The 18,336-nt window shown below is 42.2% G+C and overlaps 3 protein-coding genes across 8 annotated transcripts in view; all 3 read left to right on the top strand.

The window, feature by feature from the left end:
- Window positions 1-494: 494 nt before the first annotated feature.
- On the top strand, window positions 495-2,903 carry LOC134466234 (uncharacterized). The gene is made up of 6 exons (XM_063220129.1): window positions 495-691; window positions 1,185-1,293; window positions 1,577-1,785; window positions 2,186-2,251; window positions 2,361-2,382; window positions 2,518-2,903. The coding sequence occupies exons 1-6, from the start codon at window positions 521-523 to the stop codon at window positions 2,631-2,633; spliced, it is 693 nt and encodes a 230-aa protein (XP_063076199.1). The 5' UTR covers window positions 495-520; the 3' UTR covers window positions 2,634-2,903.
- Window positions 2,904-6,650: 3,747 nt separating this feature from the next.
- Window positions 6,651-18,336, top strand: part of trmo (tRNA methyltransferase O) — a 101,548-nt gene continuing 89,862 nt past the window's right edge. The window contains exon 1 of the mRNA XM_063218362.1: window positions 6,651-6,726. Within this exon, the coding sequence (XP_063074432.1) occupies window positions 6,687-6,726 (40 nt within the window). The 5' untranslated portion in view covers window positions 6,651-6,686. The remainder of the gene's footprint in view (window positions 6,727-18,336) is intronic.
- lcorl (ligand dependent nuclear receptor corepressor-like) overlaps window positions 14,935-18,336 on the top strand; it is a 28,722-nt gene continuing 25,320 nt past the window's right edge. For 5 of the 6 annotated variants that reach the window (XM_063218354.1, XM_063218352.1, XM_063218355.1 and 2 more), the window contains exons 1-4: window positions 14,935-15,040; window positions 16,369-16,434; window positions 16,660-16,739; window positions 16,854-16,986. In XM_063218354.1, the coding sequence (XP_063074424.1) occupies window positions 14,944-15,040; window positions 16,369-16,434; window positions 16,660-16,739; window positions 16,854-16,986 (376 nt within the window). In that variant the 5' untranslated portion in view covers window positions 14,935-14,943. The remainder of the gene's footprint in view (window positions 15,041-16,368; window positions 16,435-16,659; window positions 16,740-16,853; window positions 16,987-18,336) is intronic. The other variant, XM_063218356.1, reaches the window with a different exon arrangement.

Here is an 18,336-nt window from a genome sequence, read left to right as displayed (position 1 = left end):
TGTAAATGAGCTTGTTGACAATGTTTCCTTCTTTGTTGAAAAACCTTTGCAACAATTTTCCATTGCACCTTAAGAGATTATTTATTCAAATCTGATTGGTCTCCAGATGTCTAAGCAGGAGATGGACTGGATGGTTGAAAAAATGACCCGCAGCGTGGGCTTCCTGATTATGGAGGTCATCATGCCTGCGCTGTGGGTCTGCCAAAAGATGGAGACAGCTTACTTAGGCGCACACAGAGTTGTGTGGCTAAATGACAACCTGCCACGCATGCCAATGTCCCTTCCCCTCGACAATGGGATGAAAATGGACGCAGTCCGATGCTCCAATAATATTGCAGAGGAACTGCTGAAGGTCATCCTGCCTGGGTATGAGGCATGGGTGAGTAGGGCTTTCTTGCTCTCTGGCTGTGAGGACATGGTGGAGCTCCACAGCCAGAGCAGGGCCAACCCGGAGACCCAGAGGCCCGTTAAATGGCTCGTAATACAGGCAGCAAAAACGCTGTGGCTGCACAGGAGGAGGATGTATGAAGGGGAGGATGACATCTGGGATCTACTCCGATTCAAAGACTTCAAGGCCACCGTCCTGGGCCACTTCATGAAAGAGGCCGTCTGGATGCTGCTGGATCTGACTGTTGATTTGCTGCCCAAGGGCAAGAGATCAGTGGCTGCTGACAGGCTGTCCTACCCCAAGGTGCTGTGGAATATTTGTGGTGCAATATGGTTAACGTATGGTTAGTTATCACACACTGCTGAGCATTAAATCTTTAACGACCAATAGCTTTTAGCTGCCAGTAATCGTATACCTAACCCAAGCTAATAAGGCAATACAGGAGAAAAAGCAGAGCAGACAACTGTCGACGGGAGAAGCAGACAGTGCGACCTGAAGCTGAAGCTGTATTGGCATACAAGACCCCTCCCTTAACACCTTTCAGATAAGTAGAACTACACAGTATTCCTGCGCTAGGCTATGTCACGATCTTTTCCAGAGTATTTTTATGACTATTATTACTGTGCTTGTGTGCACATGTGTGTGTGTGCACTCTCACGCCGGACGGCAGCCTCCAGAGATGGTGTGTGAATGTGGGAATGTGTTCCGTATGTGTGTGCATGTGTATTTTGAAAGCACTGTGAGTAAACGTAATAGTTGTGACACTGTTGTTGTAATTAAAACTTTGTTACCACAGATGCAAGGCCCACATAATGACATGGCCAAGGAGCTCTTGGTGGGTGGATTATACTATAGTGTAGTCGATTTCACACCTCAGGCCATAGAGATGGCGGACAGGCAAAGAGGTGAGATGTGCAGCTGTAATCTTACCACACTGAAGCACACCTTGGGGTCTGTCTTAAATTTGAGACTTCAGTCTTCATCCACTGTATCTATATCCTTGGGCAGCCAAGAAATACGTTCCCGTATTGTGTTTGGCCATGGCAAGCACACAAAACAGCGTATTATTGTTCAGCACTTTGATGATCTGACATTAAACCTTGCCTCAGTTTCACACCTATGGGGTAGGGTTTATAATGTTAGCTTTACAGTATAGCCTACTCAAGCCTTCATTCCCTGCCATTCCAGCCTTCCGTGCACTTCCATTCAGTGGAATGGACAGTGATGAGAAAAAGCAGGAGTGTATCTCTGTCCTGAAGCCCACCACAACATCCAGCGATAGTGACAGTGACACACCCCTCAGCAGCAGCAGCAGCAGCAGCAGGAGCAGGAGCAGCAGCATCAACCTCTCCTCATCACAGGAGACTGTTGCAGCTCTAGACATGGCACTCAGTGAGGTATACAGATACACTTGTAGGGTCATCATCCGTATCACTGTTCGGGTTGCTCAGAAGGAGTCAGTCAGAAGGCCAGAACTCATCAACCACATTGCAGAGATGCATAACCTGGCGGATTCCTAAGAGCAAATGTTAATTCATACCTTCACACAACAAATGGCAAGAGATGTAGAATCACCATCTCGGGTCTCATCATGACACTGTTGAAATCTCTCTCTGATTGGAATAGGACCAGAGTAATCAACAGTGTCTGTCCTTTCACCCAATAGCTGGAAGACGGACATCACAAAACACATCTCATGCCTCAAGTATTATATTTCACTCAGACTTGTCATAGCCTAGGTTGTAGTTTTGACAACTTATTGGAAATGGATGTTAACCATGTTATTAAATTTTTAAGGCCCAGCCAAAGTCCACAAAACTGACTTGGAGGAAAAGGATCTTTTCCTGCTGCCGGAGGACTAGAGTGAGTTAATATAGTTGACATTGACATGAGCATAAGGTGAAGTATCAATACACTGCTGTTCTTACTTCATTTGCGTAATACTTCTCTTTTGTTTTTCATTTCTGAATAGAATGCTGAGGCCCCTTATGCAGGTATGACATACAGTCTCCGTTATGTTTCAATTAGGTTATATTATTGAGTGTTACATTGTAGTTTTCATTATGACTGTTGATTAGGCTTGCATTGTGAGTGGAAGTATCTGAGAGTGCTATGTTTTTGTTTTGCAGTGGGAGTGAAGTCTGATGTCCCTGCGGCAGCACAGAATATCAGGAGGAGGCCATCATTCGCATCAAGGGTGGCCTCAGGGCTGTCCAAGCTCTTCTGTTGCTGCAGGCGTCAGTAGGGACCTCTAGTGGCAGGAGGAGGGCACAGCACAGCAGACCACAGGCCATCACCAAAAATCGTCCTGTCTTTGCGTGACGTTACAAGGCTGCTATTACAGCACAGAAAATCAGTGGATGGACGGCCGGAGCGAAACACTGCTGTTCTGCCAGTTGGTAGCCTACCATTCAGCAGCTGTGATCGCACCGGAGGGCCCATGACCTCCAAGGGCCTGTCACCATCCCCAAAATTAATGAAACTTCATTAAATTCCTATTTGGTTGTAAAAAGAATTGGTATGTCTCAACTATAGTAAGTTATTAAAACTGCACTACATTTCCTCAGTGAAAGTCAACCTTGATATCCATGTACTAGATGTAAAATATCCTAAAATCATGTCAACTTCTTAAGGCCCGTGTTGGATACTCTCATCAGGGCCTGTGACTGACTTGTTACGCCACTGAATTTATAGCTGTGCCAAACGAGAGACGGAAATACGCTTTTGTTTAGGGTCTAATGAAGATAGACATTCATGAATGTAAAACATGGAACAAACAGACAGAACGTAGACAAAAATGTTATTTTAATCCATGTGGTTGGGAGGAACAAGAAGCCTATGGAATAAAGCACTACAATCACAAGCACTGAAAGTGTGGTTCTACAATATACTGTACTTGCCCGTTACTCTTCTTTTTTGTAGAACACGGTTTGGTTAACTTACTATGGACAAGCTTGGTTGAAAGGTCGGTGGAGAGGTTTAATACTGACAAAACATGCATGCACTAACAGTAAAATGGCTAAATAATAAACTAATATTTACTAGTATGACCAAAGTACAGTATATTTTGCAGCCACAAATGTCTATTTCTGGAAATTCGGAATTGTGAACAATGGAGAAGACCCCCCTTTTCATGTAAGAAAAGTGCAATTTTCCCAGTCATAATGAATACTTAAAATGTGATGGTTGTGTTACGTAGGCTATTCATGAAAAAGGTAACATTTGTGAATGGGCAGCATGAATTCCGGAAATAAACTAAGATATTACACAGTGCATCTTTAAACGTAGCTGACACTTTTATCCGAAGCACCTTAGGGTATTTTCACACCTGGACCCCTTTAAGAGAACCAAACTCATATGTGAAGTGGTTTACTAGATAAGTGGTTCTCAACCTGTGGGTCAAAACCCCCTGTTTTGAGGGATGGGGTCATAATGTAAGGACTCTCAACGTAAAAGACCGTTACTGCATCCAAAATAATCATCAAACAATGCTGAAACATTGGCAAAATTGTCAAATATACTAAAAAAAGACCTAAAATAATACTCAAATAGCCCATCTACAAGCCCACTATGCCTCCCAATGCGAGGAATTGTGGGCTGTAGATCAGCTATTCTCTCAATATCTATATATGAGGAATGGAGTCACAAATTGGGAGGTTCCCAGTCCAAATATGATCATTTTGGGGGGTGACGGCCTAAAAAGGTCGGAAATAATTGTTCCAGATGGCGACCATCTTGAATTTCGCTGTCAAAACAAAGTTTTATCACCAAAATGATTCCAGATTTGGAATCCCTATGGTTGACTTGTATGACAAATTGCCTTCATACATGATTCTAGGTCATCCAGATCAAAAGTTATTTTTTTTAGTGATGGCGCCGGACACCATTTTGAATTTGGCTCTCTAGCAAAAAATGCCGGGTTTTTTGGGAGGGACATGGGGGCTTAATGTTTTCTAAAGGGTCCAAAGGTCAAATCAATCATCAAAACATTGGTGTCAGAGGATGGTCACAGAACTTCACAATATGACCCTACTATCAGTCCTCCTGAACTCATACCCAAGAAAACAGTGGGTGTGTGTGTGTGTGTGTGTGTGTGTGTGTGTGTGTGTGTGTGCGTGTGCGCGCGCGCGCGTGCAATAGAGAATTTCAACAAGCTTTATTTTGAACATGCATGTGAGTAAACTTTTGACTTCAAGAAAACGATGAGAGCAAGACCTAATGGACCTAATGACGATGACGATTGAAGAGTGGTTGTTTGTTATTTGTGAGAACAAATATTACCTTAAGACTTTTTTCATGGTGTAGCTAATTAAATGCTGTTCAACTTTTGTAATTTAGTTTTTTCCAATATACCCCTTTTTCGCTTCGGTCTCTCAAATGAAAAAAAACAAAAAACAAAAAAACAATGGAGAAGGCAGAAAAATGATAGGCCTACTAATCAGTAAAACTGGATTTGGAATCCAAATAACTTAAAACTAAGTCTTGTGTCAAAAACTTTGGTGTGATGTTGGACAGTCTCAGTATTTCAATGCTCACATCAAAAACATAACCAAATCCGCTTTTTGACACCATAGGAACTCTGCTAAAATTAAAGATCTTGTATGTAGACAGGATTTGGAGAAGTTAATCCATGTTTTTATTACCTGTAGAGTTGATTATTACAATAACCTATTAGGTCTCCCCCAAAGGTCACTCAGGCAGGTGCAACTATGGTAATCCAAAATGCTGCAGCAAGAATTCTGACAAAAACAAAGAAAAGAGACCACATCACTCCAGTACTAGGTCATTGCACTGGCTTCCAGTGAGATTTAGAATTTATTTTATAAGTCACTAGGGCTTAGGCCCTAACTATATTGCAAATATGCTTGAGCTAATAGGGTCAGGTCTAAACAGGGTGAAATGACATTTAGTCATTATGCTGCAAAATGCTGGAACCAACTCCCTGTCCAAATTAGAGCTACCCCAACAGTATCTTGTTTTAAAGGGAAGTTAAAAACGCTTTATTCTCATCTGCCTTTGGTGATAATTAGTTAATTACACACTAACTATAACACAAAACTAGTTTTTTTCTTCTCTTTTCTCTATTAAGCACATTGAATGACATTTGTGTATGATCATATGCTAAATAAATATTTTTAATTGATTGATTGATTGATTAGTCCACAATCGCAGCACAAATTTCTGAGGCACCTGCAGGATACTGTGACCTTTGTTTTTGCGTCTTGGATTCACACTGGCACCCTCCCCCACCCTCTGGTGCCATCACTAGAGACAAGGAAGAGACACGCGCCAAGCTCACTACACATGAGTGCTAGTCACATAAGGCCTGAATGAAGAATAATACCACACATGAAGAGTCTATGCCTGCTTTGTGTGCATAACTAGTGGGAAGAGGAAATGTCAAAATGTTGAAATGAGAACTGCAAAGCTAACTAGATTGCATTCTCACAGAAAATGCTGGAAGTGGGCTTGCCTTTTGGGGCAGAGATGAAACAAAGTACTATTGAGAAAACAAAGCTAAAAGAAATGTTGGAAAAAATCCATCCACCCAGTCAGAAGTTATGGGCCAAACAATTCAGCCATCTTGTATTCAGCCATCTTGAAAGTGTTGTAGCTCTGCGTTTTGGGGATATACTAAATTACAGTACATACATGGTATTTTAAGTTGGCTAAGGAACACTGCATATGATATAATTTTGAAAATCAACATGGGTCCGAGTGGGATTCGAACTCACAACCTCCATATCTGTAATCCAGGGGCCTCATTTATCAAGCGTTCTTAGGCACAGATCTGTGCGTAAAGCGTGCGTGCGATCATTCCTGAGCAAAGTGTGGGATTTATGAACATGTACTTGAACGTAGAAATGTGCCTAAATCTACGCACACCTCAGACCATGCGTGTGAGTGGAAGAAACACGAAATTGCAAATAATATTGACCGTGCAAGCTACAGTTTGCTTTGAATGACAATGGAGTATGACAGTGTGCTATTTTACAGTGTTTTCGTTCATGTGTGTCTCCTTCTTTTACTTATTTTGAAACACCGTCCTCCTCCTGTCGAGAGCACCTCCACTTCTGCCACAGAAATGGTTCTATCTCCGCACTTCCCGCCAGCACTTCGACTGGCGCGTGTGTCCGCGTATGTTCATGTGTGTCCGAACAGGGTGGCGCCTTCGAATTAACATGGCATTTGAATATATTTTAATACCATATATGGTTACTTGGAGGCGTTTCGGGATGCTAATAGAGCTCTTCAGCGTTGACGTCAACTTGTATGCGGCGTTTGGACTACCGGTTCCATGGCGATTTTTTACATTGCAAAACGCCATAGAGATTCAGGTTTGGCAAAAATATAAGTTGCACGGCAACAACGAACATTAGCGTGTCCCCGCATCCCTTTCTCATTAGTGGAACGGATCGTATCATCATGTTGGTGTATTCACATGTTAAATCACGACGATTATAATTCAATATTGCTAACCCCTTTCTGATCATTAAAACTTCCGAACTACATACTTTCCTTTGGTTGCCATGGGTACAACCTTCCGCACGTACATGCCGTTAGATACAGGCGCCGCTTCTGTAGTCGCCAAAAGCTTCCGGGTTTAGCATATGGACGCAACATCGTATTTATGTCGAAGTTTGACACAAAATGATCAACCATGTCATACCTACAGCCTATTTTTAACACCCTCGACAGTTTGCGGGGGTTCGCTAAGCGCGTGCTTGCACTCGGAGCTTATTTGAAATTTACCCCTATTCATTCCCAATGGAGGCCGGAAGCCGATAGGAACCAGGACGTCCTTAAATGCTAACATGAAAGACTACAATCTACTACATGCTTCCGCTTCCGCTGAAGAACTCTATAACCCCGAATGCGCGCGTGCACAGTGATTTGGAAGGTGTGGGATTTATCATGCAGACTTGTGCGTAGGAGCAGCCAACGCACGTTTGATAAATCCCGATTTTTCTGTACTTGCGAACATTCTAAATTTCACTCGTAAGACACAATTTAGAAGACATTTTACGAATGGAAGATAAATGAGGCCCCAGGACCTTTGCCATTGATACTTACTTTACATACATGGTATTTTAAGTTGGCTAAGGAACACTGCATATGATATAATTTTGAAAATCAACATGGGTCCGAGTGGGATTCGAACTCACAACCTCCATATCTGTAATCCAGGACCTTTGCCATTTATACTAAATGACATACATGGCGTTTTAAGTTGGCTAAGGAACACTGCATATGATATAATTTTGAAAATCAACATGGGTCCGAGTGGGATTCGAACTCACAACCTCCATATCTGTAATCCAGTACATTTGCCATTGATACTAAATGAAAAACATGGTATTTTAAGTTGGCTAAGGAACACTGCATATGATATAACTTGGAAAATCAAAATGAGTCCAAGTGGGATTCGAACTCCCAACCTCCATATCTCTAATCCAACAGCATTCCCATTGAGCCAAGCAACTGGCTGATTTACACATTCCAGCAAGACAATATCAGATTGCATTGAAGAGCTGAACAATAGACTTCTAGAATTGTAGTTGCAGGCGCTCGTTAAAGGGATACTGTCCCATTTTTGGAAATAAGCTTATTTTACACCTCCCCTTGAGTTAAATAATAGGCTTTTACCGTTCTTCTGTACTTTCGACCGTTCTCTGGGTATGGCAGTGCAAATTTTACCCCCATGCTAGCAGTTAACATTGAGTCCTATGAGACCAGTTCGCGGCTAACTGGTCTCATAGGACTCAATGTTAACTGTTAGCTTGGAGGTAAAATGTGCACTGCCATAACTAGAAAACGGTTGTGAATACAGGAGAAAGGTAAAAGCCTATTATTTAACTCAAGGGGAGGTGTAAAATAAGCTTATTTCCAAAAATGGGACAGTATCACTTTAAGAATAGAATGTTGAGAGAAAGTGACAGTTGAGATGGAACCCTATATTGGCTGCACCTGTTCTGATTGACTGAATGGCACTTAGTATGGTGCTCTAAGGCAGAGGGCAGAATCCAAAACAGTTTCTAGGGCTTTAGATTATCGTTGTAAAAAAACTAAAAAGAATTGGCACATGTCCTGGCCACAGATTGGAGTCATACGTTTGATCTTTCCAACAGTCCTTGAATGAAGTTTATAGGTTAAACGATTCAGTCACAAATGGACTTCCTGTGGAACATGCGCTGACCTCTTGAAAAAGGCACTTCAAGTCTCAATGGGAAAACCAGTGTAAAAGCCCTGTCGTTTTTACACACCTGCCATTTAAAAAGTAATGGGAGTTGGGAGATAAAACTTTGACAATTTGGAGACATCCCATAGAGCTCACTAAAAACGCGTCAACTAAACTTCTAGGTGAAAGTGTTGATGTTTTATGACCGAAAAAGCCTCCTACACTCTAATCTCTAGAGCAGTGTTTCCCAACCAGGGGTACGTGTACCACTAGGGGTACGCGATCATACTGCAGGGGGCACTTGGGAAAATTTAATTTGAACAAATGCATGGAGCAAAGTCACACTGGAATAGAAAAAGCAATGTAAAATATGAATTAGGGGGTACTCATGGTACAATGAAATGGTTTGGGGGGTACATGAGACACAAAAGGTTGGGAATCACTGCTCTAGAGTGGCGGAACCTTGGTTCATGAAGGTTCTACCATTGTTTTCAATGGGGACCCAAACTGGCACAAAATCGCCAAAAAGAGACACGGACACGCTATAGCAGAACAAATGATCTCCAAGCCGAGACGGTCGTTTTAGTGTTTGAACGGTGTCTCTATCTCGAAAGGCCTAGGAGGAGATCCATTTTCTATTTTTACTGCCCTGCACAAGAATCAACAAAGCAAGCATAAACGGACTTAAAGATTACTAGAATCGGGCCTTGCTCTGCAAGCCCGCTTAATAAACGGACTTAAAGATTACTAGAATGAGGTCTTGCTCTGCAAGCCCGCTTAATTATTGATTAGTTTGGTGGGTTATATCAGTGCTATTACTGTAGGCCTTTGCTTGCTCATCCAAAATATTGCGTGACGAAACAAATAATGTGTACATATCTTACATGTGAAACGGTGGTGTGTCAGAGGGAGGAGGTGGGTTTGATATTTGACCAGCTACACAGGATTATGGTAAGTTGCTTGAAAATCACTGGAGCTTTGGATTCAAGTTGCTGACAATCAGGAAAACAGTATGAGAACACCAAGCCCAATTTTTTTGGATTGTGCATGAATGTATGACACTGTTACTGCTAAAATAAACACACACACACACACACACACACACACACACACACACACACGTACACGCGCACACACACACACACACACACACAAACACACACACACACACACACGTACACGCACACGCACACGCACACACACACACACACATTTTCACAAATTAATGGCTGAAACCAGACTAAACAATTCTTTGAGTTCTGTGCATTAATGTCACCCATATAAAAAGTATAGGGAGACTGGGTTTGGTTGTCACATTTTAACTTAAAGGGGTATGCCACTATTTTGGGGCTTAATACAGTTAAAATCGTTGGCCAGGGTTTATAAAGGTGGTAAAGTGTCTTATTTTTTCATGCTAAGCGTTGTCTTGCTTTAAGACAAAAGAGGGAGCATGTCGCTAAGCTAGTGAAAGTCAATGGATAACTGTATTAAGCCCCAAAATAGTGGCATACCACTTTAAATCTAATTTCAGGAAAGTTTAAGGTGTCAGGTACATTCATATCTAAGTCACAGCCTATGGGGTTGGTAGTTACAATGTTATTTTAATGGGAAAAAATGGAAAATTTTAACACTAAATAAAAATACAAGATTTTTTAATTTAATAAAATGTGAACCCATAGCTCATGCATTGATAACCATCAAATAAGGTCCATTTGCGACTTTGTATAGTCTGTAGAAGTTTAAAAATGCAAATGTAATGTATTTCACACACAAAGAGAATGTGAAAAACCTCATGCTATGGCGAGCACCACAGGAAAGGAAAGGTATTGTGACAACCAACCCCGAAAGCAGTATGACAACCAACCCCAACGGACATGTTTAATTCTTTTTCAGTCTAGCTCCGACATAGATTGCCCTACTAAGAAAAAATGTAGCAAAAGTGTACTTTACTCTTTATACTTTCAAATGGCCATAGGCCTACTGGTTTTGATGTTAGCCCATAGAGCAATGAGTGAGAAGAAAAACCTTTAGACTCCTCAAAACGTTCTTTTTCATTTGAAATACACATTATGTTGTCTCACCTCACACTGTTTATACCTCCAATATCAACGTAGATGTCCTGTGATGCTAATAACAAACATTTCTGTGTGAACAGTTTTGATCAGCAGCCTTCAGAGGCTGAGATATGATGCTTGCACAATCATAACTTGTGACAACCAACCTCGTTCTCCCACAGAGGTTGGCAAGCTTACAACAACAGCTATATTTTTACCACAGCACAGCTGTGGCATTACACCTACTTGATGCCTTGAGACATCTGATTTTTTTTTCATAAAGCAAGTTCATATGCCAAATCTGTATGTTTTGAAATGCAGTGTAGCCATAACATTTACAAAACGGGACAAGATGGGCTGTGCATGCTTTTGTTTTACAGATTTTACATCATAGGAAGAGTGAAAGTGAGGCTTAAGCCATGTGGGACACACAATCTTTAAAAAGCCTCAATGTGTAAGCGTGATTTTGTGTGTGGACATTGGATTATTAATGCATCCTTTGCTTTGTCTGTTTTTCGCTGTCCTTATAATGACCAGGCTGAGTGACCTCCACTGTCTCGGAACAATCAGCCAAGTAGGCTACAGTATGCCCCCTTGCACTATTGTGTAGACTGCATGTGGCACTGTCTTGATCTTCTCAAAGGCAATTTGTTAGAAAATGTACCACTAACTTTATAAATAATACAGGAATGTTAGCCTACATTGGAAATACAGCCTACAAAGGTATTCCAAGGTTTCAAAATCTGAAACCTACATGGTCCCTTTTTCACCATTTGTCATATAAAATAGTATATGTAGCAGGTGACAATGGGCTTGTTCTGGACAAAGCAGTGCTGCTTTTGCTAAGCAGTGAGCATGTGCAGTTAGCCAGTTTGATGCATTCTGGTTAGAATTTGTTGTGGTTTTTTGGGAAAATGTTTACCAATTATTTATTGGAAATTAACATACTATCTTAATATGTAGAATATCTTCATTTTAGAGATGTTTCGCCTTCAAATATGCTTCTCTGCCAATGGAGACATTCTGTGTGCCTAAAGACTGTCAGCTGTCCTATCGTAAATCAGTCAAGGTGTCAAGAGTTCCTGCTCTTTCAGTGGCTCAAGACCAAGTATAGCTGAGGGTCAGTCCACACTGACATGGCCGAAGGTTGGATAGTTGGGCCTGTAGGCTCAAGGTCTGAGCCTACGAGCTGAGTTCATGGACACTAGCTATTGAATATGGTATGCTCCGCCCAAAGAGCCAATCGGTAGAGAAGATTCTGAATTGACCATGCTTGGTGACTTATTCTTGTACTAGTGTCATTGTGCTTAGCAGGGTGAACAGTTACCTTTTGAGGATGCAATGTGATGTAATGATGTCATACTCTGGTGTTTAAAAGAGCTGACTTGCTACGCTAGCGGAGGAGAGAGCTGGGGCGAGAGCTTAGGGGATACGCTGGGTGGCTGCTGCCATTTGGGCAGCATAGCCTTGGTGCTAGCAGGTCGCTATGCTATGCTATTGGGACACATGGGGCATTTGGCCACCATGGTTAGGAACTTGGGTTATGCTTAATTGTAATAACGTAGTTACTATACTCTCTCACTTGCAATGTACAATAAATTGGTAATCTCTTGGCAAATGGACTTCTTCTCCTGAGTGACTTTATGGCTGCTTCCTTCACTGTTCTCCTGCACAAAGATGGGTAATGTATGCTTATGGCTAATTGAGTCCAATGAACTAAATAGCAGCTAAGTATGTAGTAGTGATAACAATAATAGAAGTACTTAGGTATTAATGAATGAATGAATGAATGAATGAAACTTTATTGTCATTGTACAGGTACAACGAAATTGGTAAAGTGCAGATGCTCACGGTGCTTAAAAATCAACAAAGAACCTATATATATACTGTATAAAAATAATTAAGATTTTAAAAAGTCAGCTGTGCAAAATTTAGTGTGTAGATTGCTTTTGGAGTTTGTTTTTGTACCCAGAGCCCTGTAACGCCTGCCTGATGGCAGCAGCTCAAACAGTTTATGTCCAGTATGGTAGGGGTCTCTGATGATTTGCTTGGCTTTCTTTAGACAGCGACAGGAGAACAACTCCTCTAAAGAGGGCAGGGGACAGCTGGTGATCTTCTGAGCTGTGCTGACCACTCTCTGAAGAGCTCTTCTGTCCGCTGCTGTGCAGCTGGAATACCACACACATAAACAGTATGTTAGGATGCTCTCTATGGAGCTCCGGTAGAAGGCCACCAGTAGACTTTGGGGTAGATGGTTAGCCCGTAAGACCCTAAGGAAGTACAGTCTCTGTTGTGCCTTCTTGATGGTGGCAGTGGTGTTGGTGTTCCAAGTAAGGTCGTCCCTCAGATGCACGCCCAGGAAGCGGAAATCAGAGACCCTCTCCACACAGGCCCCATCGATGACCAGCGGTTGAATGTTAGCCTTTGTCCCCCTTACTAATTGGTAATTGGTAAAACATACTCGAGTCAGATAGCGGGTAGGATGGTTATCCTTGTGCAACTGGCAATAGCCCATATTAAGTCTTATTAATTGAATTGGGTTATGACTATTTTATTGGCCCAGCTAATAATCTTAATTAGCAATGTGGGTTAATAAAAAAGTTACAACAAATTCTCTAACCACAATGCATCAAACTAGCAAAGTACGCATGCTCGCTGCTTAGCAAAAGTAGCACTGCTTCGTCATGAACAAAGAGGCTTGAGACAAGAGGGCTTACTGACGTCATAACAGCGAAGTACGAAATGATGGCGAGGGGAGTACGGAAATTTTATTCTTCTTCTACGGTCAGTATTGGAAGCATCAGGGAAGCATGCAATAGGTGCGATCGACTTGTCGTCAACGCATGCATGCGCATTTAGACAGCAATGCACCCTGGATGAAAATGCTGCATGACGGTTAGATTTCCTGTCAAACTTCGAAATTTCGTCGATGTTGCGTCGACGAGGTGACATGTCACATGGTGTCAAACTATCGCGGGATGAATGCGACTGCAGTCAGATCTTGCAACCTCTGCAGTTGCTTATCCCCTTCAACGCTCGTCTGCGGACTGCCTCCGAAGTCACGCGCCCATGAACTGGTTGGTCAACAACTCACTCACGTGTGTATATGGGTCTTGTCTCACACCTCTACACGAGTTTGCGCAGGTCCCCACTTCAGCTCCTCCTCACTGCCTGTCCCCCCACTCCTCACACGTGGTGTGTTAGTAGAGCAAACAGGTGCGAGCTCATCGTCTCGTTCATATTTGTGGCCGACTTTAAATGCGCTGTATTTAATAACACCCACATCGTGACAACAAGTTCTCGCTCACGTGCTTCGTCAATGGTGATCGACAGCAACAGAAGTCGTATGGGGAAATTTCGAAGTTTGACAGGAAATCTAACCGTCATGCAGCATTTTCATCCAGGGTGCATTGCTGTCTAAATGCGCATGCATGCGTTGACGACAAGTCGATCGCACCTATTGTTCTTCTGTTGAGTTTCTTTGGTCACGAACGAGCCTACTGTCTACCTTGCTGTGCCCCTCCCAGCTGCCTAACAAGGAGGCGGAGCGACTAGGGCAATTAACCAATGGGCACTAGAGGCATCTTTTAAAAACCCTGAGCCAGCAGCATGGTAGTTCCTGCTGCCTTGGCGTGTGTGCCAGACTGGCCACTTTGGGTATGTTGTGTTTTTGTTAGGTTTATTTTTTCCTGTACATAGTCCCAAGGTAGTCTCATTTGGCAGGCAAGGAGCATTATTGTAAAGAGGGGCAGTCACTAGTGTGTTGCATGTTGCACTTGTTTGTTGTGTAATTTCGAATGTTTGCTGTGGACTGTTAAGTCATGGTTTGCTGTGATATTGTACAATTTCCAGTAGCATGCCACTTTTGGCACTGTGCGCTCTTGCCAAAGCTCCTGTCCTTTGTAAATAAAAACTTTTTTGTGCTTGGAATTCACGTCTCATGTCTTTTCGAACCTGTGTTGCCTTGTGTTACTGGCTTAAGTCAGTGTCTGGGGTTGAAATTCCCCCAGTGGCGTAGTCTTGCAACTAAAAAGGTTATTATTTTGCTGAATTAGGCCTATCAAACGAGCCACTCTGCTATAGATGACCAACTATGTGCACAACTGGGTCTGCAGTGAATTCACTAACTTCAAGTTTGGGCACCAGACAGTGGGCCTTCACAACAATAGCTACCATACTACACACCTCAGACTACCAAAATACAGTGATGGAGCTTTGTTTACCTCCTAAGTATTCATTTGACACGTGTCGATCAACTACAACTGGGATGAAGGTGACGTCGCGTGACGTCACGCACAGAGAACAGGGGAAGAACGGGCAGAATGGCTACCCAGTGCCGTAGCTCCAAATGCACGGCAGAAAGAAAGGGGTTCCGACGGGAACTCGACTCTTGGAGGCACAAGTTGATACATTGTGTGGGTAAGATTACACCTAGTTAATAATGTTTCACTTACTAATTGTGCCTTGTGTCGGTGCACCGTACAGTACTTCGAATGTCTCTGCAACCGGCTGGTTCCTGGGTTGGTTGCTAGATTGCTTGCTAGCAAGCGCATAGCTAATGAACGTCAATAGCGAACTAGCGAAATTAACCTTAGCTAAACCGATTTCAAGCGTTACTGCAACGACGAAGCTAGTACAGCTAGCGCACTACTCTTAAGCCTGTCCACTCTCCATTTTCTTTGTCCTGCTGACTCTTCGGGCTTCCATTGGGAAGTGGTGACCAAGAAGTGATATTCGTTTTCTAATAAATGACTATTGAACGCGTGGCATGTCTTGCGCGCTTATGTTCGCCTGTTGTTATTTTTTTGCGTAATATTAGCCGGTCAGCAGATTGTTGTATGCGGGTTTCTCCTGCTGTCCGGTAACACAAAAGGTAATTCAATCTACCCAACATTAGCTAACCTAACGTCAACTTCGAAACTTGAATTTGGATGACAGATTACAGCATTGGAAAGAACGCTGCACAGCAGCCAGTGAACCCAGTATAGGTCTAGGGATTATGGCTGAATAACAAAAGCTGGCTTGTCAACACTGAGACCCTAGTCAAACTAGCAAATGTTTTTGCAATACATCTTGCATTGATTTCAGAGGTGATGATGTTAGTCAGACAGAATGTCAGTGAATGCCATTACACCGAATACGTTGGATGTTTTGGTCGGATTCATATTGTAAACACTCCTCCAAATGTGGCGGCAATGTCAGTCCGAACACATCCATCCATGCCTCATACCAATATATAAATAGTTTTTATATCGACAATTTGGGCATAAAGTAAGCATGTGCGCGACGATTATTTGCAATGCATGTACGATACAATATAAGTACTGTTTGCGTGCCTTTATCCGGGCGGTCACATATCGGTTGTGTTCTGGTTGGCCAAATTGCGATTCAGTTCTGCCGCGTGACCTATCGACAAGCGAATTATTAAGGCGTTAACTGCATTTTCCCGTCGAAGGTCAGATATGAAGTCGTCGCATTACATTTTCAGAGGAAACGCAAATAAAGCATGAATGGTGCTAACGTGAAGTGCAAATTCCAGTCAGCTTGTATTGCACACAAAAAACCCAACAACAACAATCATTTGGTGGCTTTTGCACCTTGTGGATTCTGCAAAAGCTTATCTGAAGGATGTATAAATGCATTGACGGCCATCAAGTTCAAACCATGAATTATCTTTGCAGCAAACTGTATGCTCATTGAAATATGATTCCCCTTTGTTCAAATAACTGTCCCTTGTACACTTCTAGGATTTGAAAGCATACTGGAAGGAATTTATGGACCAATGTTGCTCAGAGATCTAAGTATTTTTGAAGGTGAGTCAATTTTTTTGTTTAAGATGACAAATACTCGTTCTGTTTTCTATCTGCATTTCATGTTGTGCTGTATCTTGCATCCTGTCCTAGAGTATGATATGCAATTACATTGTTCTGTCTTTGAAAAGGGAAAGCACCCACACTAACTGAATGTGTGTGTGTGTGTGTGTGTGTGTGTGTGTGTGTGTGTGTGTGTGTGTGTGTGTGTGTGTGTGTGTTTTACAGACTGTGAACCAGAAGATATAGATGATTGGTCAGAAGATGCAAGATGTTCGTTTTGCAATCTTCATCTTGAAAAACTAAGTGTAAGTTTGTTTGCATTTTATTTTATTGCTGAATGAAACTCAAAACGCAATTTAAAGTATTAAAAATGGTGGAGTTTCAACTGCCGAAATGAACTCTTTGCCTCTTCTCAACAGGACCATAATCCCACAGTTGCCTCTCCTCAGTCCCCCCCCTGTCCAGACACACCTCCACCTCAGGGCCAGTCCAACACTGAGAAAGTCCAGTGCCAAGCAGACCGATTCCTCAACACAGTCTTTTGCAAGAAAGGTGCCCATCTTAACATTGCATTTTCAAGGCTTTGCATGTGGAGTAGACTAAACCTTTTAATGTAGTTTTGTCTGTGGCCTTTGGAGGTCTAATCAGTGTCTGCGTTGAGAGGTTTGATGTTCTTTGCTTTAATGGGGTGCTTTTCTCAAAACCATAGTTGTGAACTGTTAGTTACTTTGTTGTTTGCAATTTCCCATTGGCAAATACCCAAGTTTCTAACTGGCTAACAACTACGCACCCCTGGATTCTGAGCACAAAGCATACATGAACAAAATTGGAACTGGCACATTATAGTTGTACATTGTAAGGTGTTTTGCCCTATGCACAGGCTTTCAACTTAAGTTTGTTGCCGTGCCATCCTAGAGGGAAATATGGACACCAGTATTTTCTAGAGAACATTTGCTACTCAAGATGTTGGTGGGTTAGCCTGTATCAGAGATATGTGACTATCTTCATGGCAAAAATGTAAATATTATATGAAACCGTGGCAGTTTAGTTTTTATGTGCACTCCATTTAGTTGTCAAAGAGCCGTTTGGTCATCATCAGGGCTCTAAATTAACTTTTTCCACCACCAGCCAATTTGGCTAGTGGACATTTTTTCTTACCAGCCAAACAGAAGTTCAACTAGCCATTTTTTAATCTCGCCAAAATAAACTATGCATTAGGCTAGTTTTTTTTTTTCTAATTAAATGGTCATTTTGTCCAACTGTTTCTACAACACAGATACACTATAGGCCTGCATAGGCTACTATATGCCTACATAATAAGCATATTATAGGCTATATATTTTTTCATTATTTTTTAACTTCTGCTTTATTTTTTACTTTCATTACTTAGGCCTAATTAATTTGATTAGTTTTTGTTCAATTCCTCTGAAAGCAGCTGAATCACATCACACAAGCCACTCACATAACAGACCTTTAACATAGGCCTACAGTGACCAAGCACACAGCCAAACACTACAAAACCTCACATACGCACACCCCAAGGAAGGAGAGGAGAGAGGAGGAGCTCTTCTCTACCATGCGCAGCAAAATGACAAGAAGCCTAGTTTAATTAAAAGTAAATAATATCTCGGGAATCTTCGCTTCCTTTGTTACTTCCACAGCTTCGTCGTTGGTTGCTTTTTTTTTCTTTTCGATGGCGTGGGCTTTCCAACTTAGTTGCGCCAGGACTCTGAACATTTCAGAAGACAACTGAACTGACAGCTACGGTCACACTACTCTGACAGTCGGCTCTCCTCCTCTGCCCTGGTCGCTATTTCGTTCCACAACCACTCATTTTTAACGTCACTATTTACAATTACTACTAGCATTCACCAAACACAGAACCTTGCTCTAACCCCCGCC

Source organism: Engraulis encrasicolus, chromosome 16 (genome assembly GCF_034702125.1).
Source record: "Engraulis encrasicolus isolate BLACKSEA-1 chromosome 16, IST_EnEncr_1.0, whole genome shotgun sequence".
In the NCBI taxonomy this organism is placed as follows: Eukaryota; Metazoa; Chordata; class Actinopteri; order Clupeiformes; family Engraulidae; genus Engraulis; species Engraulis encrasicolus.
Note: the sequence above shows the minus strand (reverse complement) of the source record. Positions and strands in the feature narration are given on the sequence as shown.

Coding starts and splice junctions, on each gene's coding strand:
- LOC134466234 (XM_063220129.1), top strand. CDS start 521: ATGTATGAAGGGGAGGATGACATCTGGGATCTACTCCGATTCAAAGAC. Junction 1,786..2,185: donor TAGACATGGCACTCAGTGAG/GTATACAGATAC, acceptor TAAATTTTTAAG/GCCCAGCCAAAGTCCACAAA. Junction 2,383..2,517: donor TGCTGAGGCCCCTTATGCAG/GTATGACATACA, acceptor TTTGTTTTGCAG/TGGGAGTGAAGTCTGATGTC.